The following is a 22,175-nucleotide window of genomic DNA, read 5'->3' as shown; positions in this document are numbered from 1 at the left end:
ACGTCTCTGTCAAACTGTGCCAAAAACCCCTTTATTGAATTTGTGCTAGCGGGACTGGGAGTGAACTTCCTCTCTGAATACCCGTTGCTAACAGGAATAAATGGGGATTTGAGCTTATACACATATTCACACAGCAACCGCACATAATGACAGTTGGCCTCAAACAAACATGTGTCTATGAGCAATTAAGGGAGTCATTGTTCATTTGCAACAACTTGGAGAAAAGATAGACTGGTAGTAGAGCGTGATGTGTACAGATGCTGTTTCAGCTTTCTTAATAGCTCCATACTATCTAGGCAGTGAGAAAAGAGGACACAAAAAATAGTGTGGAGAAGGAGAAATGTGAAAAAGCTATTGTACCAAACAAGCAATCAGAAGAACAAAACACAAACATGAATCTTGATTATTGACTGTGAGTTAAAGAAGTTGTACAGTGCCTTCTTTATCAATAACAAGCTTAAACTTTTATTTATAATGTTTAGCGTGAGTAGTGTTTTCAGTGGTATGATGAGTTTATTTTAAGATGCTCTGGTTGGTCTGTGCTTGCTGTTAGAAAAGCCTTCCTGTAGCCTAGTTGTGCATTTTACCTTGCATTAAACATTGAGGAGCCTCTTCCAGAGACAAGCTGCTGAGGGCTGTCCCAGGGCTCTGAATCATTCAGATGAGTGTGGCACACCATGCTGGTAGAACACTACCTATGACAAGGCTGGAATGCTGTACTTACATAGAACATGAATGCATCCGGTTTGCTTGCTAGATGTCCATATAAACATATAAATGCACATGCTATTTACATGAACATATACTACACAAAGTTTTTGGTGGAATGTGGGTGGTAATTGGATCGTTTGCATGACTTTTACAGTACAATTTCATATCCCAGGAGAACTTATCACGTATGTATCTGACGGGCAGATTTGAAATGGGCATCAGTATGCTCTCTATACTCACTTATGTAGTCAATTACATCCATTGTCTATACTGCATTTTAAAAACATAGCTGCAGCATATTGCTCTATGTAGTGTGTGCTGTATATTTCTAATGATTGAGATGCACCTCTCACTGTTGGTAGAACAAAGGCACTGTCTTTGTCCTACTAACATGATGGCAGGTCATGATGTTATTCAATACACCTGCCTCTAAGACAACTATATTGAATAACGTCATGTGAGAACTCAACTCCATACACTCAACCCAATGAGCTGTACCACTGAGGCAGCACACATAGGACCCTGGAAAATTTGCACCTAAATGCAACCAATCCACAATTACACCCTACAACCAGTCAGAACTGAGTGGTAAAAAACTCCTCACTTATGAGAGATATTGCAGTCTTATAGAAGTGTTTGGGAAGCCTGCTCCTAGACAGCTTATAAACAGTTTGTACCACTCCCTGTTGTTAACTTAAGTAACAAAAGAGCTTAGGCAGTAATCCCAAGGGCTTTAAAATTGCACAAACAAATGTGAATGTGTGAACACACACGCACGCACACACACAGTAGCTTAATTAAATCCAGACCCAGAGGGCCCTCTGTCCTCAACAATCCAGCCAACAGGATAAAAATGTGTGATGGGATTTCTTTGTATGTGTGTGTAATCTTTTCCTCCACAACAATGCCAGAACAGACTTGACTTTATTGCAACAGGCCAATCACAGGTGAGCTACACCCGGGCTCTGTTTGCACCTTAGTCTTTGACTTTTCTAGCGCACCTGTCCTCTTATTTCGCAAATCAGCTCTGGTGCCAACAGAAATGACACTGAGTGTGACATATGGCTTTGCTGTATTTGTCTCACCTTTGACAAGAATTCATAAATTCACCCTAACAAACAAACCTGATGTTTGTTAAATTTGGTCTAAGGTCTAAATCAACATCACATCACGTCCTCAAACATATACATTAGGTAGACAAGGGCACAGTTTTTATTTCAGCTTGTAAAAGCTAACAATTGTGTACTTGCAGTTTTTGTCCTAAACTGAGTAATTTATTAACCTTTTGGTTGGATTTCCATAAGAATCTAATACAGTGGAGAGCTTGGACCCAGAGAGGCACTGTGTGTTTTATGAAGAGTCTGATTTGCAGTTTTCATCTTGATATATTGACTTGACCTCAATCTTATTAGCTAATATAAGAAGACTAGAGTGGATTGAACAGACAAAAGATCACCACCGTTGAGACATTTTGTATTTACTCTTGGCACCAGAAGCAATCTCTCGATAATCAGTTAATTAAAGTTGGATGATAAGGACTCATCCTTTGATAAATCAAGATAATTACATCATGATGTGAAGACACAGGAGTACTTTGCAAAGTGAGTAGCTTCTTGGCAGTCATTCCTAGCTTTAGTGGGGGGAAAAAAACCCACAAACGTGTCTTCTCTACTTTGAAAAAATGTGCATCTCTGGAAATTTTTGTTCAGAAAGTATTATCGTTTTATTTTGGTTGCACATAAAGACAAAAAAATAACAACTGACAATTAATTTACTCCTTCTTTTCCATTAGGATAGATAAGTGATATGAAATGCTGTACATTTAGCATTTTTTTTATCTTGTCAGCAACATCTTCATTCATACATCTATCCATCATTTATTGTTTTTCCTCTACCACAAACAAATACACTTTTATGAAAAACAATGATATCATATTTTGTTGGTGGGTATTCCCAGCCAGCAAGCTTCATACTGCACAGGTATTGCTGCTGTTCGCATGCACAGACAAGCCAAACGAACAGGCAACACCATGAGCAGAGCAGAGAGAGAAAATGTCCTCTAACTGTCCCACTTAGTGCAAAGCTGTACTCAGGAGGCTGAAATGGGAACCCTATTTTAATGAGAGGGTGGGGGGTGGGTTAACAGGGTGTGCCTGTCTTCTTTTCCTCTGCACAAAGACAGTGAATTGAACAACTGAAGAAGCACGTGTTGGATTTTCCAAACACCAAACTGACAAAACCTGTTTCAAATCCATTAACAGCCAGCAGGCCACAACTCGTGTTACATATAGAAGTACCATCTTAATCTTATTAGCTAATTAAACCCTGTTGCTTTCCCCTCTAATCCCCACAAATGCAACAATGTAAGATGTTTTACACATGCAAGATTTATGATAGTGATCTTTACTGTGTAATGCACTTGTGTTGTTATATACTTGCTTTAATAATTTACTGTTGTTTCAATGGCTTAAGTAGCACAGATATCTGCCCTGGAAGCTGAAGAAAATCCTTTGTCTCATCATGTAATATCTGATGCCACTCAGTCTCCACTTATCAATCCACTAGCCATCTGCTGCTCAGAGTTAGCTCCAAGTCCATTCGGTAGCCAGCTGATTTGCAAGCATGGCTTTGGGGCATTCTTTCCGAGTATCTGATATACCTGCTGAACCCGCTCACTGAGTGACTGTCTGCTGAGCTGACAAATCATCTGTCCTACTGGGGGGGCATAAGAAAGATATGCTTCACTGCTTCACTCTGGGGAAGCCCTCAAACTGTGTTTGTGTGGGTGTGAGCGTGTCTGTAGATCTGTGGGTGTGTGTTGCCTTGGGCTCATGAATGCAGACATTGTTTGATAGCAGTGGGCTGGAAGAGGAGCGCTTGTGCCTGCAGCCTCTGAGAAGGAGGGGGAGGAGGAGGAGGAGGAGGAGGAGATTGAAGAAGAGGAGGAGAAAGAAAAGTAGCATGGGAGGGAAGAAAGGACAGAAGAGGAGAAGAGAGGAGAGGAGGTTTGTAAGTGGGTTGGGGTATGAGGGAGATTCATGGGGGGTTGGGAGGTTAAAATAGTCAATAAAAAGAGCAGCAATGCTGGACCAGGCTCTGAAAACTGAGAACTTTTTCCATCTTCTAAAAGGGAAGACTTTTTATATTTTAGGAAAAGAACAAAAAACACAATCATCAATTTCAAGAAGAATTTCTAGAATATTGCTATAAAACTCTAATAACTAATATCTTCAGCTTCAGACAGGTTTAGATTTTCATTCTCTCAACATATTTTAACATATACAAAGTTCTTGATTCATATAAACTACAAAAGAGGACAATGATTAGAGTCAGGAAGTTGTAGCTCAACAGTTAACTGTTCTGCATGCATGCAGAAACGCTGCTGGTTGTCAAGGTTTGTGCTAAGAGTATAGCTGATGTGGAAAGTGCGCTTCACATGTGGGCTGCGTGATTGGTAACACACAGCGTTGATTTAGGATGACAGGAGGACAGTTAAATGGGCTGCCATTGCTCTCAGACACCTGGCTTTGTGCGCCCATATGGAGGGTGAGAGGCCATATGGCGTATATGTCTCACCCAAACTGTTTTTTGGGATGCGTTGTGTGTATGTGTGGGTGACCTAAATGTGTTTATATACATGCCATATACTGTGGGACTTGTAATTTCAATCATTAAATTTCAGGGTGCAGATTTGGTTATTTTTTATCTTTTATAAACTCCATGTATGCAGCATATTTTAAATCCATATCCCGGCTTATGCCCAGTAATACTCTTGATCAGCAAGTCTTGCATTTGAGTCCCCTTATTCAGGCTACTGGTGGGAATCTTTTTGTTTACTTTGAGATTTCCCATGCGTTCTCGCAGATATGATATATTTGTACAGTACACACAGGGTTGAATGTAGGAAGTCATGTCAATAACTTAGAGATGTCAATCTGCTGTGCTCTCAAAGTATTGACCTAACTTCAAGTAAAAAAAAAAATCTAAAAAGTCCTGCTGTTTCTATAGTCTGATTTTCTTCTTAGATCAAATTAATCTAAAGGTGCATTTTCTCTCTAATCACCCATTCCAATCTTTCTCATAACCTAATGAGAAAGTAAACATTGACATATTGTATCTATTCTTAATATGTCATAACACATCAATGAGTGTGTGCTGACTTACATGAAAACAGTGAATGGTGTGATTGTGTACTGATGATCAATCACAAGAAAAGAGCAAACTGCAACTGTGACATGCAAGGTGGAGAAAGGTGGAGGAAGAGCATGGGGGAGGGAGTGGAGGATAGACACTGGCGCCCTGCCAGTGTTGACGAAAGCTGCTTAGCCCACCCAGTTGCCATGGATACAGCGAGGAGCAGCACCCAGCATGCATGTGTGCCTGAGTGTGTGTGAGAGAGAGAGAGAAATAGAGGGATGGGAGGGAGGGAGGCAGAGAAAACCAGCAGGCAGACGTTAAAGCAAATCAGAGTGGGAGTGAAGGAGCACCAGACAGCAGGGTGGAGGGAGACGGAGAGAAAGAGGGAGAGTGTATGTGTGGCCAGAGAGGGAGAGGATAGAAAGGAAGCCAGAGAATCCGAGGGAAACAACGCTGTGGGAGCGACAGCGTGCTGGATAATGGAAGTGCAGTCGGAATATGTGGAGCCTCCTGTGGCACCTCAGTGTGACCCCCAGCCTACAGGGAAGATCAACAAAGCTGCCTTCAAACTCTTTGGGAAGCGACGCACTGGCTCAGGAATGGCCAGCTTCTTCTCCTTCAGGAACAAAGCGGCTACAAACAGCAGAAACAGTGGGAATTCTGACAATGGCAATTCTTTGAATGGAAACAGCTCCGCAGCATCAGTGGAGCTGGTGAGGAGCAGAACACACGATGGACTCACTAGCAATGATGCTGATGGACAGAGAGGGGAGGGGCTTCCAAGCCTGGAGGCAGGGCCAGTGAGGTCTCTCAGCAAGTCGCTGAGTTTCTTTTCTCTTCTCCGACGTGGGAGTGTTAGGTCGGGTGAAAATGGGGGAGCGGGGATTGTGAGAAGAGGAAGAGGCCTGAAAGGATTTTTCAGCAGCATGCGATGGAGACGAAAGGAAAAAACAAACGAAGGAGAGGGGGAAGAGGTGGAAGGTAAGAAAGAGAGGGATGGGGATGTTGCGGACTCGGAGAAGGTAAAAGACATTACTCTCACCCTTGAACCACCACCACATCATCACCAAGAGGACTGTGAAAATGCAGAGGAAGGGTCTAACCGCCAATCAGCCGACACTCCCACCACTAGTGTTACCATGACACCCACACACTGTGTTGCCATGCCAGGACCATCTGGTGAGCCAGACTCCCCCTTTCCTTATACACCCACTGATTCACCAGTGCATCCTCCCATCCAAAAAGCCAAAGCTTCAATTTCTAGCCTCAGCCCTTCCCTCGCTACACCCCCTTTGGATCGCTGCAGCACGGGCGACCCACCCTCAGAGCCTTCAGTAGACCGCCTATGCTCGCTCCTCTTCACTGATGTCACATCCCTTAAGAGTTTTGATTCACTAACAGGCTGTGGTGATATTATTGCTGATGCAGATGAGGAAGGGCCAGTGGGTAATGGAGGCAGTGGCACCAGTAGCAGCAGCAGCGGGGGTGGAGGGGGGAGTGTGGGAGCTGGCATTGGGAAAACCGTTGGTATCTCCAGTATGACATCATGTGTCTCCCCTTCTAAATCTCTGATGCCTTCCCAGATGACCCAGCCAATGTTCTCTGTTTCTCAAAGCTCAGCACCTGTCTCCCTCCCTGCTCGAACCCGAGCGCCTCCTCCACCACAGCAGCACCCTGCCGGTAGTGGTGTGGTGGCCTACATGGGTGGAGGGGAAGAAATGGCAAGTCCGGATGGAGTGGATGATGCGGACATGCAGGGGCTCTGGCACATGCTGCCTTCTACAGGAGAGAACTCCCCAGCATTGCCCCGGCTGCATCAGTCTTCGTCCACTACCCCCACTTCCACTTACCCCCCTCGCACCAACCCTGCCAGCAGCCACCTGCCCTCAGCTCCCAGGAGTGTAGACAGGAAGGCACCCCATGTAAAAGCACTAGGTCTCAGTAAGATTCCAACAGTTGGTGGAGCAGGAAGCCGGGCAGCTAAACCCCCTCTCCCTCACACACATGGCCGTCATCCAACATCACCCGGGGAAAAAGAACTACTTAGTGATGAGGGTTACTGGGACACACCCTCAGCAACACCTACAGCAACACCTGATGAGAGTGGGCTGCAGAGTAAGCAGAAGATTGCCCTATCCCGTGATAGTTGCTCTGGCGACCACCTGTACGACCTCTACAATGATCCTGAGGAGGACGGAGAGGATCACGTTAGAGATGAAGATCTAAACAGCACTCCCTCTCCTTCTACTGAATGCAAAATGAGCCCCACCTCTCAAACAAGTCCCCCTTCTTCTTCTTCCTCTTCCTCTTTCCGATCAGTTAAAGGCAGCACTAGCCTTCCTCGAGAATCCAAAATCCCAGTAAGCACCAGACAAACCTCACCTCCCCATTCTGTAAGCCAGTCAGCCCTGTCATCTGTTCTGGAGGCAGACTCCCCTCCGCCCAAGACCCAAGCAGCCCCACCAGCTCGCACTCGAATCCCTGTATCCAAGGTGCCCGTTCGTCGTTCTGGAAACAAACCCGGCAGCACAAACAGAGGGACTGCACACAAGAAGTAGTTTTTGTCAAATGGGTGATTATCACCTATTATTGGACTTGGAAGTACCATATTACAGTGCTGCTTATGTAGAGCCAAAAGTTTTTCCCAGACCAAGAAAAATGTTGAGCAGTAGAGGTAACAGCTCAGACATTTCTCTCAAATCTTAAAAGCTCTCATTCCTTTGTTGATTTTTTTTTTTTTTTTTTGGCTCATGGCAGGCTGGACTAGAATAACTGACTTGTTCACTTGAGAAAGTCACAAGGAGACTCCAAAAAGCTGGGTTAACATTTCACTGACCTCACTCGCACTTTGGAGGTTGAGTTTTGACAATCCATGGACTCGCTAAAGATACATCCATCATGTAGTTATTTTCCTGGAAAAGCTTCTGACCTGCTGAATTTGACAGTCACTTTAACAAAAAGAGCAGTGCACCTTTTTATTTTGGACACTTTTTTTTTTTAACCTATATGGTAATTTCACTACAAGGACCTAATCTAATCAAACTTTACTATTATCTTTACTATTATTATTATTTCTAATGTATAATTTTGTCCTCTTGTCTAATCCATAAGAAATGACCTCCTAATCTTGTGACGTTAGAGCCAAAGTTTGCAGAAAACAAACAGTCTTGATCTCCCAGCCTCCTATGACCTGAAACAATCTCAAAGATTTCCTCGACCTTCGATATCGCACCATCTTTTGTTTGGCTGTTGTACATGTTTTTCTGTTTTTTGAAGATGGTCTTCTTTTGACTGTACACTGTTTTTAAGACTGTAAGGTATAAATGTACAGGTCTGATCGGGTTTTACTTGCTTACTTTGCAGCTACGATGCTTCCCTGCTGGAGACCTTTTATTTTTTACTTCTTCTTTCGGAAGGGCACGCCTCCACTTTGTTGACTGATCGTTTTTTTCTTTTGTTGTGGAAAAACTCTGCTTGGCCAACTTTTGGATCTCACTTATACTTTGTTGCTACACTGGGAAAACATTCGTTGGATGCCGATCTCTGGGATTTACAGCTGTTTCATTTCTGATGGAAATCTGAAAAACTTTTGCAATACTCTGCCTGGAAGGATCCTTTGCACTGATGCGCTGTTGATCACCAACACAAACTGCACACAAACACCTGCACACTCAACTCACAGTCAGGCATGCACACCTATGTTTTATTGCTATCTGCATGCAGCACCACACACAGAAGGTACAAAATGTCAGGGAATGTCATCTAATGCTGAAGGATCTTCTCCACACACACCGTTCGACACTTTTCACTCTATTTGTAGCAGCACTGGATAAACTTCTTATTCAATGACACATACATAAACAAGACACATTCACAAACAGTTTTTCTAGTTAGTACATTCTTTTTCACTTTTTTATTGGCTTCTCCATCTATTATAGCACAGCACGGATCTTAGACTGTGATTAAACCAACTTCTTATCGCACTTATTTTTCTTCCTTTCTGGTCTCGTGTGTACAGCTTGATGTGAGAGGATGACAAGGAGGTATCATTTCTGAATGTCAGACAGTTTCAGGGAACCAGATAAGAAACAAGCAACATTTTGAAACTATTACGCTAAATCAGTTTATAGATCTTCACCCTTTAACTACTGACTTATCTATTCGTGCACACTGTTAAACTAAATTCCAGGATCCACCACAGCTGTGAATCTGAATGTAGCTTTGTGTTGTTAAAGGTCCTTATTTTTGTTCTCCCTCCTTTGTAGGAGCAAGAAAAAGGGTGGATTTAACTCTTTTCTATGTCCCCCATGCTCTGAAAGATGAAGTCAAACTACTGTACAGTGTGTACAGCCTTGCAAAGCACCACTTGTTTAAATAGTGAGGGGGTGTGTTGCAATCCTAAGAGGCCTTTGTCAGTGATTCAGTGAGACAAGTTACAAGGAGCAGATTGTTCCCTAATTGGATTTGATTTTCATAGGGAATTTTTTTCCCTAATCCCAACCACAAGGATAGCATTGACACTTGAGGGTCATTCTAGTTCATGTTAGCTTTCCATCTCGTTTAAATTGCAATGATTGATCCACCACACTGCTACAGATTCAGATAACATTCAGCCCTCTGATGGAGTCGTATTGAATAGACTATAAAGTAACCCATTTCCAAGCCTGCTGTATGTGTGTTCATGGCAACATAGAAAGGGAGATGAAAGGTCACTTGGGGAGTTCAGAGTGATTGTGTTGGTTTATTCTTTCTCTGTCCACGTTGTGCTCTTTGTCTCATTTTGGATAAGTCTAATAACTTTAAATCTCCATTTTTTTTAAATGCTGATTGGCAGTAGTGACTAGAAGAAAAGTCAGGACCGAGGTGAATGGTGGGTGGATATACTGCTGTCAGATGAACCCTGGAGAAACGTTGACGATCCTTGTATGCTGATTACCAAATGAGTTGCCTGACACGATCCTTTTTCTTTTGTGAATGTAAAAACCACACTGTCAGTGATCGATATCAGTGCTAAACTTGAGAAAGAGTCACAAATAAACAAGAATTGATCATTTAGCATTATTCGTTGAAATAGGATGTCCTTCTGTCCCTCTGTTCCACATGTCAAAGTTTGTTTCTCAGGAGAACAACTCTTACTTTTTCCAAGTATGACATGATACCTTAATCCTTTGCTCTGACATAAAAACACTCCTGAGGCCACCGTACTGCCACCAGACTCATTTCAGTGTATTTATTGCTGACTGATTCTTCTCTTTCTTCTTTCTGAACATAATTTTGGGCCTTCATGTGAGCATTTGCAGCAATGAATAGCACAGTACTTTCCTCCTTTTTGTTACTGTTTGCTTACAATGTAACATTCTTCCACTATTTGTTTTTGATTAATTAAACTGTATTTGCGCTGATAGATGAGTTCCTGATTCTTTGTAACTGCATTTACACAAACATGCAAATCACCCAGGTTTATTTATGCTGAACTCCAGTCGCCTCTTGTTCCTATGCACTCATCCTGTGAGCTGGAAACTCCACAGAACAGGCTGGGTGAGAAGAAGCTTTTTGTTGTACAGCAAGTGGCATGTTGAGTCTGGTATCACACTTGGAGAGAGGTCAGCTTTGCATGGAGGTAAAAAGAGTATCAATACATTTGATTGATTGCTGAGATGAAAGCCGTTGTCGATCTCTTGTTGGAATAAACTCACAGAGACAGGAATAGACAGCCAATATGAAGACAAAAAGACACAGCTGATGCATGTGGGTAAGGGAACTGTGTGGGATTCTTCGTGATCGAAAAACAGATGAAACGTTTAGGTCTTTTGTTTCAAGGATGACACATGTTGCTAGAGAAAGCTCACTTGTTGTTGTTTGGGTGCATATGCATGTGCAGTAGGAGGATTTGGTGCAGTGCGAATCCCCTTTGTAATGGTGCAGCACCCCCCCACCCCCCTTTCAGCTCTTTCTCTCTGGTTCTGCGCGCTGAGGTTTATGTAAAAGCCTTACGTAAGACTCTCACTTGTACCAGCCCACCACATCAAGGCAAAGGATGCTGACAGTGAGAATGATACATGCTGGTGCATGCCTGAATGTGTCAGCTGATCTTATAAATCTGCTGGATGAGGGCGTTTTCTCCCGGCTTCTACCTGTTTGTTTTAGTGTATAAATCTGGTGAAAGGTGAAAGAATAGGGAGCATTTGGCTTGTGCTGGCCTGAAAGGATCTCATACAACTAAACAAATATGAGAACAGAGAAAGAAATCATGTCAGTACCCCTAAATTAAGCTTTCATTTAGCTTCTGTACTTTTGATACAGAAGTATAAACAAGCGGTAAGATTAGGATATTAGTAAATGAGTGATGCAGTAGCTTAAGTATGGAGTTACAAGTCTGTTAAGTATTCACAGGTTTATTGGATGTTTGATCACAATATTTAGCTAATATGAGCCACTATAAGCTAGTAATCATATCAGATGAAGAAAGGATATAGAGGCAAAACGCTGAATTTAGAGAATAGTTTTGATGTACTTTCCTTGAAGGTTTAACATACAGTATTTGGAACCTAAAATATTCAATAAACATCTATTTGTCGTGTAAAGATATCAAAGTGTAATGATGTTCTTACCAGAATGCAATCTGTCATTTTCTGTGTTGTAATGTGAGCTCCAGGGTTCTGTGTTTAAGCACGTTAGTGCATCTGACACTCTGCTATGCAGCTCATATCAAGCAATCTGCCAGATTTTTTCTTTCCACTAAGAAACGTTTTTTAGTTAAACGGCCTCTCATTATGAGCAGGATGATGTCAGAATCAACGCTACTCTGATTTTATAGGTAATGAGAGATCTGTGATCTACTTGAAGAGCACCAGATCACATTTTGTTTTATTTTGCTGCTGTGATGTGCGTACTGAACCCGTAATCCTGTTGAGAGTGTTCCTACATGCAGTTAAAGAGTGTTTTACGTGATCTCTTGGAGCTAATGTCACATTGTTTATTTTGTGCAGAATCTAAGCCAAATCAGCATTCTCTGCTGCTAAATTTAATAAATCATTTGCGGCCTATCATAGGCACTAAAATATCCAACAGAGGCGTGTTCTGTGTGATTTCACTTAAAATCGCGATCATGGCATTTACATGTTAAACAATTTTTTCAAAATTTTTTTTCAAAACGTCTAGGCTGGAGTGATTGTTTTGCTCCATCTTTGTCTTTGAAATATGCCAACTATGTTCTAATGTATTAAAATCAGGACATTTACTATGCTAAGTCTTCACTAACTCTTCTTTAGAATTTTTTGCTTGATTAGGTCGTGTTGCATTGGATTGGAACCTCACCTGAATATTCTCCTGAGCTTCGGGAGATTGGGAGTCATCTTGTCTTCTAGAGTTTTGGTATATCTACTAGGCACTGATGGCATAGTTTATAATTGTCATCTTTTCAACAACTTTTGTGTTCATTCAGCTCCATGATATAAAATTCACACCTCTCCATCTAACCCTAACCAAATATTCTTGATGTCCTTGTACTTCTGCTATCCAACAGGTTCCCAGTAATGCGAGCAAAGTGTAATATTTCCGTTTTATGCAAAAAACAGGTTCATTATGCCTAAGTTCACAGTAAAAACACCTAAATCTATTGTTTGTTTGTTCCTATTTATATATATTTTTTCCATCAAACTCCATCAAAGATGCTGCCGTTATGGAGAGGCCTTTTCACCATCTGATCTGTAACAGAGAATCTAATTTCCACTGATGTGGACTTGGCTCTGATTACTTGAGTGGCTCTGTATCTTGTGATGCAAATATTTTTCAAGATTTTTGATTTGTCACAGATCGTATTCTTTCCATCAGTCTAATAGGGAGACTAGTCCTATTCCCCCAGCAATAATTTTTCATGTGGAGCCACGTTGCAGACATACAGACAGAAATCATACATAGATTCAAAACTGAGAACATTTGAGGTTTCACAAGTCAGTTTATATTTGTATTTATATGTTCATACAAAAAGGTTGATAATGAATTAATTGTGCATACATTTTTGTAATCACTTTTATTGCAGTGAGAATCTCTTTTGTGGTCTGTGTGTGTGTGTGTGTGTGTGTGTGTGCGTATGTGTAGCTTTACAGATGGATTAAGAAAAGTATGAAGGACTGAAGTGAAGGTCATAGTTAAGGATGCAAAAACAGATAGCTTGATGGTAGGTAGGGTTTCCTGACCTCGATGAATGGGTTTGTGTTTGTGTGTGTGAGGGTGTGTGCGTGTCTGTGTCTGTGATGGAGCACCATTCAAAAGCTGTACCCCACACTCTGCATGGCAGCCTCTCTACAGTCGTTCCCATAGTAACTCCACTAGGTCAACCAATGAGAGAAGGGGGCTGGGCAGGAAGGAGGATGGGGGAGTGTGGGGGGAGAAGTGGGGGTTGCTAACGCTGAGTGTAAGAGATGTGATTGGAGTCGAACTGGTGCAGTAAAACAATTATGCAAACATAACCTCATCTTGACTGACCCACATGTTGATATAAACATGATTATATTGTCATTGGAAATTCATTTTTTCTTTTTGCGCACATTCCAGTACACTAAGCCTCACCTTTGAACCTTTGGCTCAGAGTGTAAACACCATTAAACCACGGAGAGAAGCAGAAATGCACTGATTTCTATTTTGCTTTAGAAACTTTGCTTTGACCTGTTGAGCGCATCATACATCTGACCTCTGGACTCCTGGATTTCTTCTCTCATGTCAACCACCATCCCACTCTAAAAATACCATTTTGCCAGTTCCCGCAGGTACTGTTTCACTCTTTTTGGTGCTCCACTTCTCACTCTTTGTATGATGTCACATTTTCTTCCATGGGCAATAATCCATCGTCAATATTTAATTACCAGAGTAGGTTTTAATTCCATTCCATGTCTGTCTGGCACACTGTGCATGCAAGAGCAAATGCTGGAATGTGACTGCAGAAAAGCTAATTCTGCTTTATGTTTGTTCACTCGAATGCCAAGCAAGACCATTTGGCTTTTGAGCAACATTTAAGATCACATGGTGACCAGTAAGTCATATAACAAACATGTGTTTCTGTACAGTGACAAATTCAAATGATGTTGAAATGATAAAACAGGAGACACAATATCTGATTAAATTGAATGGATGCTTGTGAGGACCAAAGCATGATTGAATTATGGATCACAAGATGAGTGGTGATAATCTAAGGTCATAAGAAGAGACCGAATGCTTTATTACTTTAAATAATAACTTGAAAATAGAGCTCAATATTGAATTAAAGGTTACTCTAAACTGGATCTGTGCTTAAATTTTTATAATTATCGGATTATCAAAATTTAATTATTGGATGAATTTTAGTTTACAATGACAAAGGTTAGTTAGAGAAGCCTTTATCACACACTTCCCAGAGCTGTGATTTTAGGTTTGTGTATATTGGGGGGGTTAATTGTGGCCAGAGTGTTATGAATTAATCTTTTGCAAGTGTTTTCAGTTTCATTTGCCTTTAAGGTCATATTTCTCTTACCCCAAAGGCTAGCACTCATACCTTATACTAGGAAATGACTTGCACTGAAGGAAATAAAACAACTAAACAACAGACTTGTACCTGTTCTGCTCCTTGAAAGCCTGAGGATGAAGCACTGATGAATATTACTGATCAATAACCAAATATTTCAAGTGGTAATGGTATACATAACTAATTCTGCAACCCTAAATCAGAAAAAAAAACAATGTGACAAAATGTAAAATGCAGAAAAAGTACATTTTATTTAACTTTTCTTTCATTGCAAACTGTAGGAACCAAAGATTTTTTCTCAAATCAGCCTTTTGTTATTGTTGCTCATAGTAGTCTGTGTGGTCCCTTTTTTTGGTCCTTTACACACAGGCTCCACATCTTCCACATCAAGAGATGAAGAATACAGATTTGTCCAATAACAATATGCTAGTGGGTCATATGAGTGTTATGCCGAGGATGATGACATCGGAAAAATTGGTTGAGAAGATTACAACCAGAAACTTGGCAAGACCCAACCGAGCCCATTTGGGCTATTTAAAGAAAAAAGGCAGGCAACACAACCCCTCCAATAAAATAGTTCAACTATATACATATAAGGTCCCTGAAGACTAAAAAACATCTCTGAAGAAACTTGTGTCCTTTCATTCCACTACATTAAGGTGTACTCTCTTTTGTTGCACTGAGTTGCAAAGATGGAGCATGCATTTTTCATACAGTAAATCTAAACTCATGAGAATAGATACCCCACTGTTCAGTTTAAAAGCTATATAATTTCTGTATGGTGATAAAGTCTTGAATAATTTGACTTTTAAGTAATAATGTAGGGACCATAGTCAATTTTCACAGTAAACTCTTACTTTGCTCACAACAACTTTCAGTTCCCTGATACGGTCCAGGACAATCATAATGGGAACCTGTAACTGATACTCAGGGAATTTCCCATTATTGTTTGAAGAGGATGCTTTTCTACACAAGTTACAATCATCGCAATAGTGCAGTGAAGAGTGACATACTGCTACTATAATATATATATATGCATTGAAAAATCTAATAATCAGATGTCAGACGGGCTCAGATGTCAGTCAGGCACTTAAAATATTTACATATATTCAGGTGTTTGCAAAAGGTGTTGGACATATCGGTCTTACTGGATAACAATGACAACTAGAATAACTTAAGAAGAACTGTCCTTAAAATTGCCAAATTCTTGACAGATGCAGAGATGGTTTTCAGAAGTAAACCTTCGCCATGACACCTGGCTGAACGAGGCCGATTAGGATGCAGTAAACAGAAAACTTCTAATTCAAAGCCAAGGACACACGACCACCCATGACAGAGTAGTCATAAGTGCCACAAAATTCTGAATTACAAGACTGAAACTCCAGTGAATCAACAAACAAATTGCAGTCCAAGACATGCACTACACATCCCAATTCAGCTTAGTGGAGCCTGAATATCCACAGTGATAAATGTGTACAGCAAATCCTTCACAATCTCCTTGACTGTGTAACTGAGAGAATTAAGGCCATCGTTATCCATTGTCCACTTTGTGTTGCTCAGTTTGTCAGGATTCTTTGGATTGGGCTCATTGTGCGCGTCTCTTTTATGCTTGATCATCTTGTACTTTCCAGTCAATGAGTCTGGCCGAGAAACAGACATTCCACGGAAGATGACGCGCCTGTAGATATCATCATCCTCACCACCCCAGCCCCAATAAGTATTTGGGAAGCCGTTGATTTTCAAGAATTGTTGCTTGGACAGTGAAGAGACCCCACCAAAGTAGGTGTTATAGGGTAAGTGGAAGTTAAACTTGTCCATAGCCACAGCCAAGTGTCTCGGACTGTCAAAACATCTGTAGAGGTTACGATCATCTAAGGGCACCAGGTCTATGTCAGAGAAAACAAAGCACTCATAATCATACTCCTTCAGTGCTTCAAAATATCCTGCATTCATCAGTTTCGCTCGGTTGAAAACTCCATCTCCATCCTGGTTGATGACATAGATGCTGTAGTCCAACTGCTGTCTAATCAAGATAGGATGAAGGTAATACAGCCAATGCGCCAGGTGCTCATGTCGATTTCGGAATGGGATGATGACTGCCACCTACAAAATAAAATGCATGTGAGGTAACTTTAATATATAGTGTAATTAGCAAATTACACACGTTGTGGATATGACTGTCGTGGAAAATTTGGAATTTCAATCATTTCCTTGAACCAGTCCCCTCCTAGGGAAGCCTGGTTGTACACAATACCATCAAATTTGGTGCACGAGTTGTAATTCATTTCTGGTTTTCTGGAATCAATAACAGGTTAGAAATTACACATATACGCACAAAAATGGGAAACACCCCACAGTTAATATATATATATTCAAATTTCTGTAGAATTCCTGTTGGGTATTTGAAGTTATGCTTGGATATTATGTGGTGCTCCCTCTTCAGTGGCAAGATGGCTGCACTTTCAGTGCCCTACATTAAATTACAATTGTTTGAACTTATGATTTTGGAATCTCCTGACCCTCCTGATTGTATATATATTGTATATATATGACCATCCTTTTCAGAGCTACACTGAGGCTTTTTGGACACTCTCACTGTGATGTGTAAAGCCAGTGAATGCTGTCAAAAACATCCTGTTGATGACAGCACAGGGAAGCAATGGAAATTGCAGTCAATCATTATTTAAGAAAGGAATTTTAGAGGCTTTAAAAAATCTGAATTTAATAAAATCTATCTATCTATCTATCTATCTATCTATCTATCTATCTATCTACATATATAAAAATCATCCTTCCCCTGAATTACAGTAGTTCAAAGAAAGTTCCAACTTTGCCATGAGATTTATGTACAGGGTTTGTGTATAAATTTCCAAACTGAGCTATAAATGTAATTTAGGAGTATGCGAGGGGATGCATTATGGTGTGGAACATATTCTGCATTCACATCTCTAAGATGTAGGTCTGTTCACAGTTTGCTATGGAATGTGGCAGGAGTGCTAAAATGACCTCCAGAAATCTTTACCTCTTTTCCAACTACTTTTTAAATACATTTCTAAATTGCTACTGCTTCACTTACCTTGTGCTGTGAGATACAGTCTGGTGGCTTGTACCTTCCTCCCTCCCGAAGAGGAGAACCAACCTCTTTTCTGACCTTCTCCAAAGATCGTTCAATATTAAAGTCCACGTGAAGAGGACCCACAAGATCTGGAGGGGTGTCAGGACAGGACTCCAAAGTTCTATTTGAAGAGGCTGACGTCACAACCATTTCATGGGTGACTTCTGTGGCTTCAGTCTCCTGAACATTGTGTTTTGAGTTCCAGGAAATTGTAGTGATTCTATTCACTGGCTGTATCATAGTAAGAAAACCTGAAAAACTGTTTTGGCTGCGGAGTAAAAACACAGCAAAACATACCAAACTGAGGAAAGTAAAAAGCGACAGGAAAACAAAAAGTTTTTTCAGCATTGTCACCACGCTATTTGTGCTATTTGATCTCAGCTGCTCCTCTGCCGCTCTGCTACCTGCATTTCTCTTTGCAAGTCAAATGTTAGAACTTGCGAAGAGCCACCCAATCTGTTTTTATTTTTTTTGAGCAACTTCCTGGTTCAAAACAGAAAGTCAAGTCGGGCGTGTGGTTGTTAAATAAAACTTAGATTCTTTACTCTTCTAATAGATGAGAATACGGTAATTTCTTAAGTCATTGAGTCAACTGTGTCATTGAGTATGTCTACAACTATCCTCAGTTTCCTTAATTAATTCATTTAATATTCATCTCATCTCCAGATGTCTCTAGAATAAAAGTAATTGTTTTAGGCAATAACTAAGTAGTTATTACCTTTAAAAAAACGATGACCTTAGAGAGTTGATTATAGATTAAATGACCATTGAATGTAAAAAAGGATTAAATAATGCACAATAATAATATAACGAATCCACACAAATATGTTGTCAAAGTGGGCCCTCTACTGGTATATGACAGATAGTGCTGAGTGCCTAGCTTAGCCAACTGTAAAACTGGTTAGACCAGCAGGTTACCTACAATCTTTCAAGTAGCTCTCACAGAAACCAGACGAAGGTGTCAGTCCTGAAAGACATCCTGAGCCAGAAACACGTAGATATTCAAATGAATCTGTCACAAGGAGGCACAAAGTTTAAAACACCATAGCCAGCAGGACAAGTCTGAACCCTTGTAAAGAGGAACAAAACTAAGCTTATTTCCTCTTACGGTAAATGTCTCCTCTGGTATGTTACTGATAAGACTTCCCCTTTATGTACAGGCTGGCCACTCACACGAGAAGTTAGGGAGGTGCCACCAAAAATGAGGAAGCGGGGCCTACGTAAATGCTGACAACGGGAATGGTGATAGTTACACTCAATTTCACTCATTTACAGATGAGCAGTTACTCTGCTTTAAGAAGGTTTTAACACATAAAGGAGTCTTGCGTGCTTAGTATTGTAAAGAGCCTCAGAACATCACAAACATAGAAAAAATATCAGTGTTGGTGGGATGGTACTATGTAATTCTTCCATCTGAGATTAAGCTGCAGGCTGATGGGTGACATTAAAAGAGAAGGTAGGCAATAAAAAAGGGTCCACGTTGCTGTTTTTTTTTTTGCTTTTACTTAAGACATTAGAAATGTGAGGTTGTATTCTCAGTTAGCAAGTGGAGTGGTTTTAACACTTCCACAAATAACAGGATGTGTGAGACAGAGGAAATGGCTGTACAGTTCCTCAACTGTTGTTGTCATTTTTTTTGCCTTCCTCAATCATTCATCTTTCCAAGTTGTCCGATCACATTCACAAAGCTTCTGTATCAGTGTTACTTATGTGTTCCATATACTATGTTTGGCATATGCTGCTGAGACGCATTTGTAGTTTTTGATTGACAGAGAGAATCTCTACAAAGTTTGCAGCAAATAAATCAGTATTTTGCATAAAAGTAAATCTTTCAGGCTTTTGTCATACTTATATTTACATTCCGATGTCATTCCTGTTTGTTAAGCATTTTAGAGATAATTACATCCTTTTGAGGAAATTAAGAAAGTTTATTCAAAGATTTTACATAAACACTATACTTAGTCTTCGAGGGGTGAATGCATCCCCTAAAATAACTTTATGATGTAGTCATAGTCTAAAGACACATTTTCACATGCCGAGAGATGTGCTTATTAATGCTCTCTGCACTTTAAGACACTCTTTTTGTCACACTGTCACTCTGAAACAGTTACAAGTGACAAGTTGAACCAGTGGTTTCCAGATATACTTCACTCAGCTATCAAAAGACTTGTAGCATCTGCTGAAGTGTCAGCTTTTGCTGGTGAAAAAATAAGAACCTGGTTAAACAAGTTTCTTTTTGTGCCAAGTCTGTTTTGATTTATCCTTACAAATGCTACAGAAATCAGTACAGAAGTTGTTGCTTTACATGTCGATGTGCATTTATCTCAAAACAAGGGCAGGTCCATCAACCTTTAATATGTAAACGCTGGAGTTGTCAAGGCAACAGGAGTCCTACATCCATATTACTCTTTATATGCACACTAAACACAACTGTGAGCCAGATAGATTTTTAACACTGTCAAACAGCGACTTCTACTGGCAAAATTAGGGTAAAGCAAGTTGATTTACAATTGCCCCGTGTCCAAAAGCCTAAACTGCATCACTGTCCATTGCGGAGGAAATGCCTGCAAGAGTTGCTAATCTCTGCATGTGACCCTTGGAGGCCATGTGGTTCCAAAGTTTTAACCATATAATCATTTAGCAGCCAATTCTGCTCGAGATGACAGGAAAAGTACCCGTTCTAACTTAAATTGATGCATTGTGGGTAGGCTTTTCTTAAATAAGGGCTCCTTAAAAGAGTGCTTTAATTTAGTATTGGCTGCTTGTGTGATAGAAAGACAGCTTAAACTGTGGCAGTTTAAAGTTATCTGTGTGAGCTGTGCCTGATGCCAGTGCTTTGTCAGACGAATAACACTCGTATCAGTGCTGCAGATATGCTATCGGTGTACATTATATTCTTTTGAAATGTGGGCATGCCTGGTTAAATTATAGGTGTACAGTATATTTACTGTCCATTTGTCAAAAAGACACTAAGCCAAGACATTGGAGAAAATCTTCTTTTGCCCCTTGTTTGGCTGTTTAAACTATTTACAGTGGCTTGTGATACTCACCATGGGGCTTCCTTTTTTGTTTTTGTTGTTACTTAAGTTATGCGACTTACAGAGTTAATGTGTTGATGTTGGTTTTCAGCTGGGTACTCAGTTCTGACCAAGTTGTTACATGTTTGCTTAAACCACAATTGTGTCTAAAAATGTTCTGTCAGCAACCAGAAGAGATGAACCTTTCTACAAGACTGCAGTATTTCAAGAGGCATTTGTGAGAAAATGAATAAAAGCATTAATTTTGAATAAAATGTTCAGTGTAAAAACAGTAAAATGAGATTACCCATAAACTGAAGATGTAACTCCAAATCTGTTTTCCCTCATAGTAAAGTAACTGCCCATCTAGATGTTAATGTTAAAATGTCTGACACTCCACTGAAACAGCACTATAGTATATATTATCATTTTACATATCATAGTTGAGATTTAACAAAATCCTCTTGCTACATTGTCATCCATACAAAGTTCACCTTTTTATTTGGCCTGATGAATACCAGCCCTCTTCTGCCCAGACAGCATTCTGCACAGTGAAGCTCAAACATCCAAGTCCAATCAGACTAATCAGTTTTGATAAATGAGAACTGTGGTGAAAAAAGGACTTATGAGTACAGTAGTCTTCATTACCACTGGGTGGCGATAATGTATCATCAGCAAAGAGCTGGCATGTACCAATCATTGTAATTTAAGGACGGTCTCACCCACACACGCACAATGTTTCCATCTCTTCAAGGCATATTGAATAAATCAATTAAATCTGCATACTCAAATTTATTGAGTTAGGTTATTCTTTTTGCTTCCTGTCTGCAAAAGGAAAGCAAGCCTCCACAGTGTGACTACGCAAAATGAGCACAGATGCACACACACTTATGCGTGTAGATATATTTACCTATATTCATATTACATCTCTATGCATGCATGCTACTGCTCATTCTTTCTCTGACAACTTTGCCCTCTGTCTTTAACCATGTTGGGATAAATGGGCTGTTGTTCACAGCGAAACCTGATTCTGAGGCCCAGATAGATTAAATCTAGCCCTGGTTTGAACATTTTAATAGATTAATTTTTTTCTACATATCCCCTGTGCTGCTTATTTTTGCTGCTCCCACAATTTGGGTTTGAGAACAGGAATGATGCTTACAGAGACACATTTTGATCTTTGTATGCAGAGAGGCAGGCTTCTTGGATGGACAGCCAACCCAAACTGAGCAAGCAAGACTGGCAAAGCCCTGCTGATTTAGCCACACAAGTCTTTGCTGGAACTGTGGCATCCCTTTGGGAGAGGGTGGTTCTGCTTTTTTTGGACTCAAGTTTCCACATTTTACTTAGTGAGCATGCTTGTGGTGTCAGAGTGACATTTATGCTAAACCCGAACCATTTCTCAGTGGAATAGATTAATTTAATTTAAAAGCCATCCCCCCACCCCCTTTTTTTAGCTGTTGTAATACAATGTTTTCCTTTCTGTTGTTTCATTATGTTCTTCCTGAACAACAGTTCTTTCACACCATATACATCTGATTCAGTGAATGACACTTAAGTATAGGGTGGTGTGACAACCTGAGGACATTTGGTTCCAAACGCTCTGTTTTTTTTTCACTTGGGTCATACTGGTCCTAGTTGACACTAATATGGTTGCTTCGGTTTCGGTCTCCACAATGAGACACGAGGGAGACCA

At 40.5% G+C, this 22,175-nt stretch overlaps 2 protein-coding genes across 2 annotated transcripts; one reads left to right on the top strand and one right to left on the bottom strand.

Moving 5' to 3' along the window:
* The first annotated feature begins 5,177 nt into the window (after positions 1-5,177).
* amer2 (APC membrane recruitment protein 2) lies at positions 5,178-10,250 on the top strand. Its single transcript, XM_072378191.1, has one exon. The coding sequence runs from the start codon at positions 5,328-5,330 to the stop codon at positions 7,404-7,406; it is 2,079 nt and encodes a 692-aa protein (XP_072234292.1). The 5' UTR covers positions 5,178-5,327; the 3' UTR covers positions 7,407-10,250.
* Positions 10,251-14,645: 4,395 nt separating this feature from the next.
* LOC140284334 (beta-1,4-galactosyltransferase 1-like) lies at positions 14,646-18,518 on the bottom strand. Its single transcript, XM_072378192.1, has 2 exons — positions 17,424-18,518; positions 14,646-16,450 (listed from the first exon to the last, which is right to left on the bottom strand). Exons 1-2 carry the CDS (start codon positions 17,808-17,810, stop codon positions 15,782-15,784), a joined length of 1,056 nt encoding a protein of 351 aa, XP_072234293.1. The 5' UTR covers positions 17,811-18,518; the 3' UTR covers positions 14,646-15,781.
* Positions 18,519-22,175: the final 3,657 nt, after the last annotated feature.

This window comes from Leuresthes tenuis, unplaced genomic scaffold (genome assembly GCF_036924035.1).
Source record: "Leuresthes tenuis unplaced genomic scaffold, fLeuTen1.0.hap1 SCAF_24, whole genome shotgun sequence".
Taxonomy (NCBI): domain Eukaryota; kingdom Metazoa; phylum Chordata; class Actinopteri; order Atheriniformes; family Atherinopsidae; genus Leuresthes; species Leuresthes tenuis.
This window is presented reverse-complemented; position numbering and strand designations above follow the sequence as displayed.

What these genes read in the sequence shown, in the direction of transcription:
- amer2 (XM_072378191.1), top strand. Translation starts at nt 5,328, where the DNA reads ATGGAAGTGCAGTCGGAATATGTGGAGCCTCCTGTGGCACCTCAGTGT.
- LOC140284334 (XM_072378192.1), bottom strand. Translation starts at nt 17,810, where the DNA reads ATGCTGAAAAAACTTTTTGTTTTCCTGTCGCTTTTTACTTTCCTCAGT. An exon ending in ACTGTATCTCACAGCACAAG is followed by an intron (nt 16,451 to 17,423) that starts GTAAGTGAAGCA and finishes TTTATTTTGTAG; the next exon opens with GTGGCAGTCATCATCCCATT.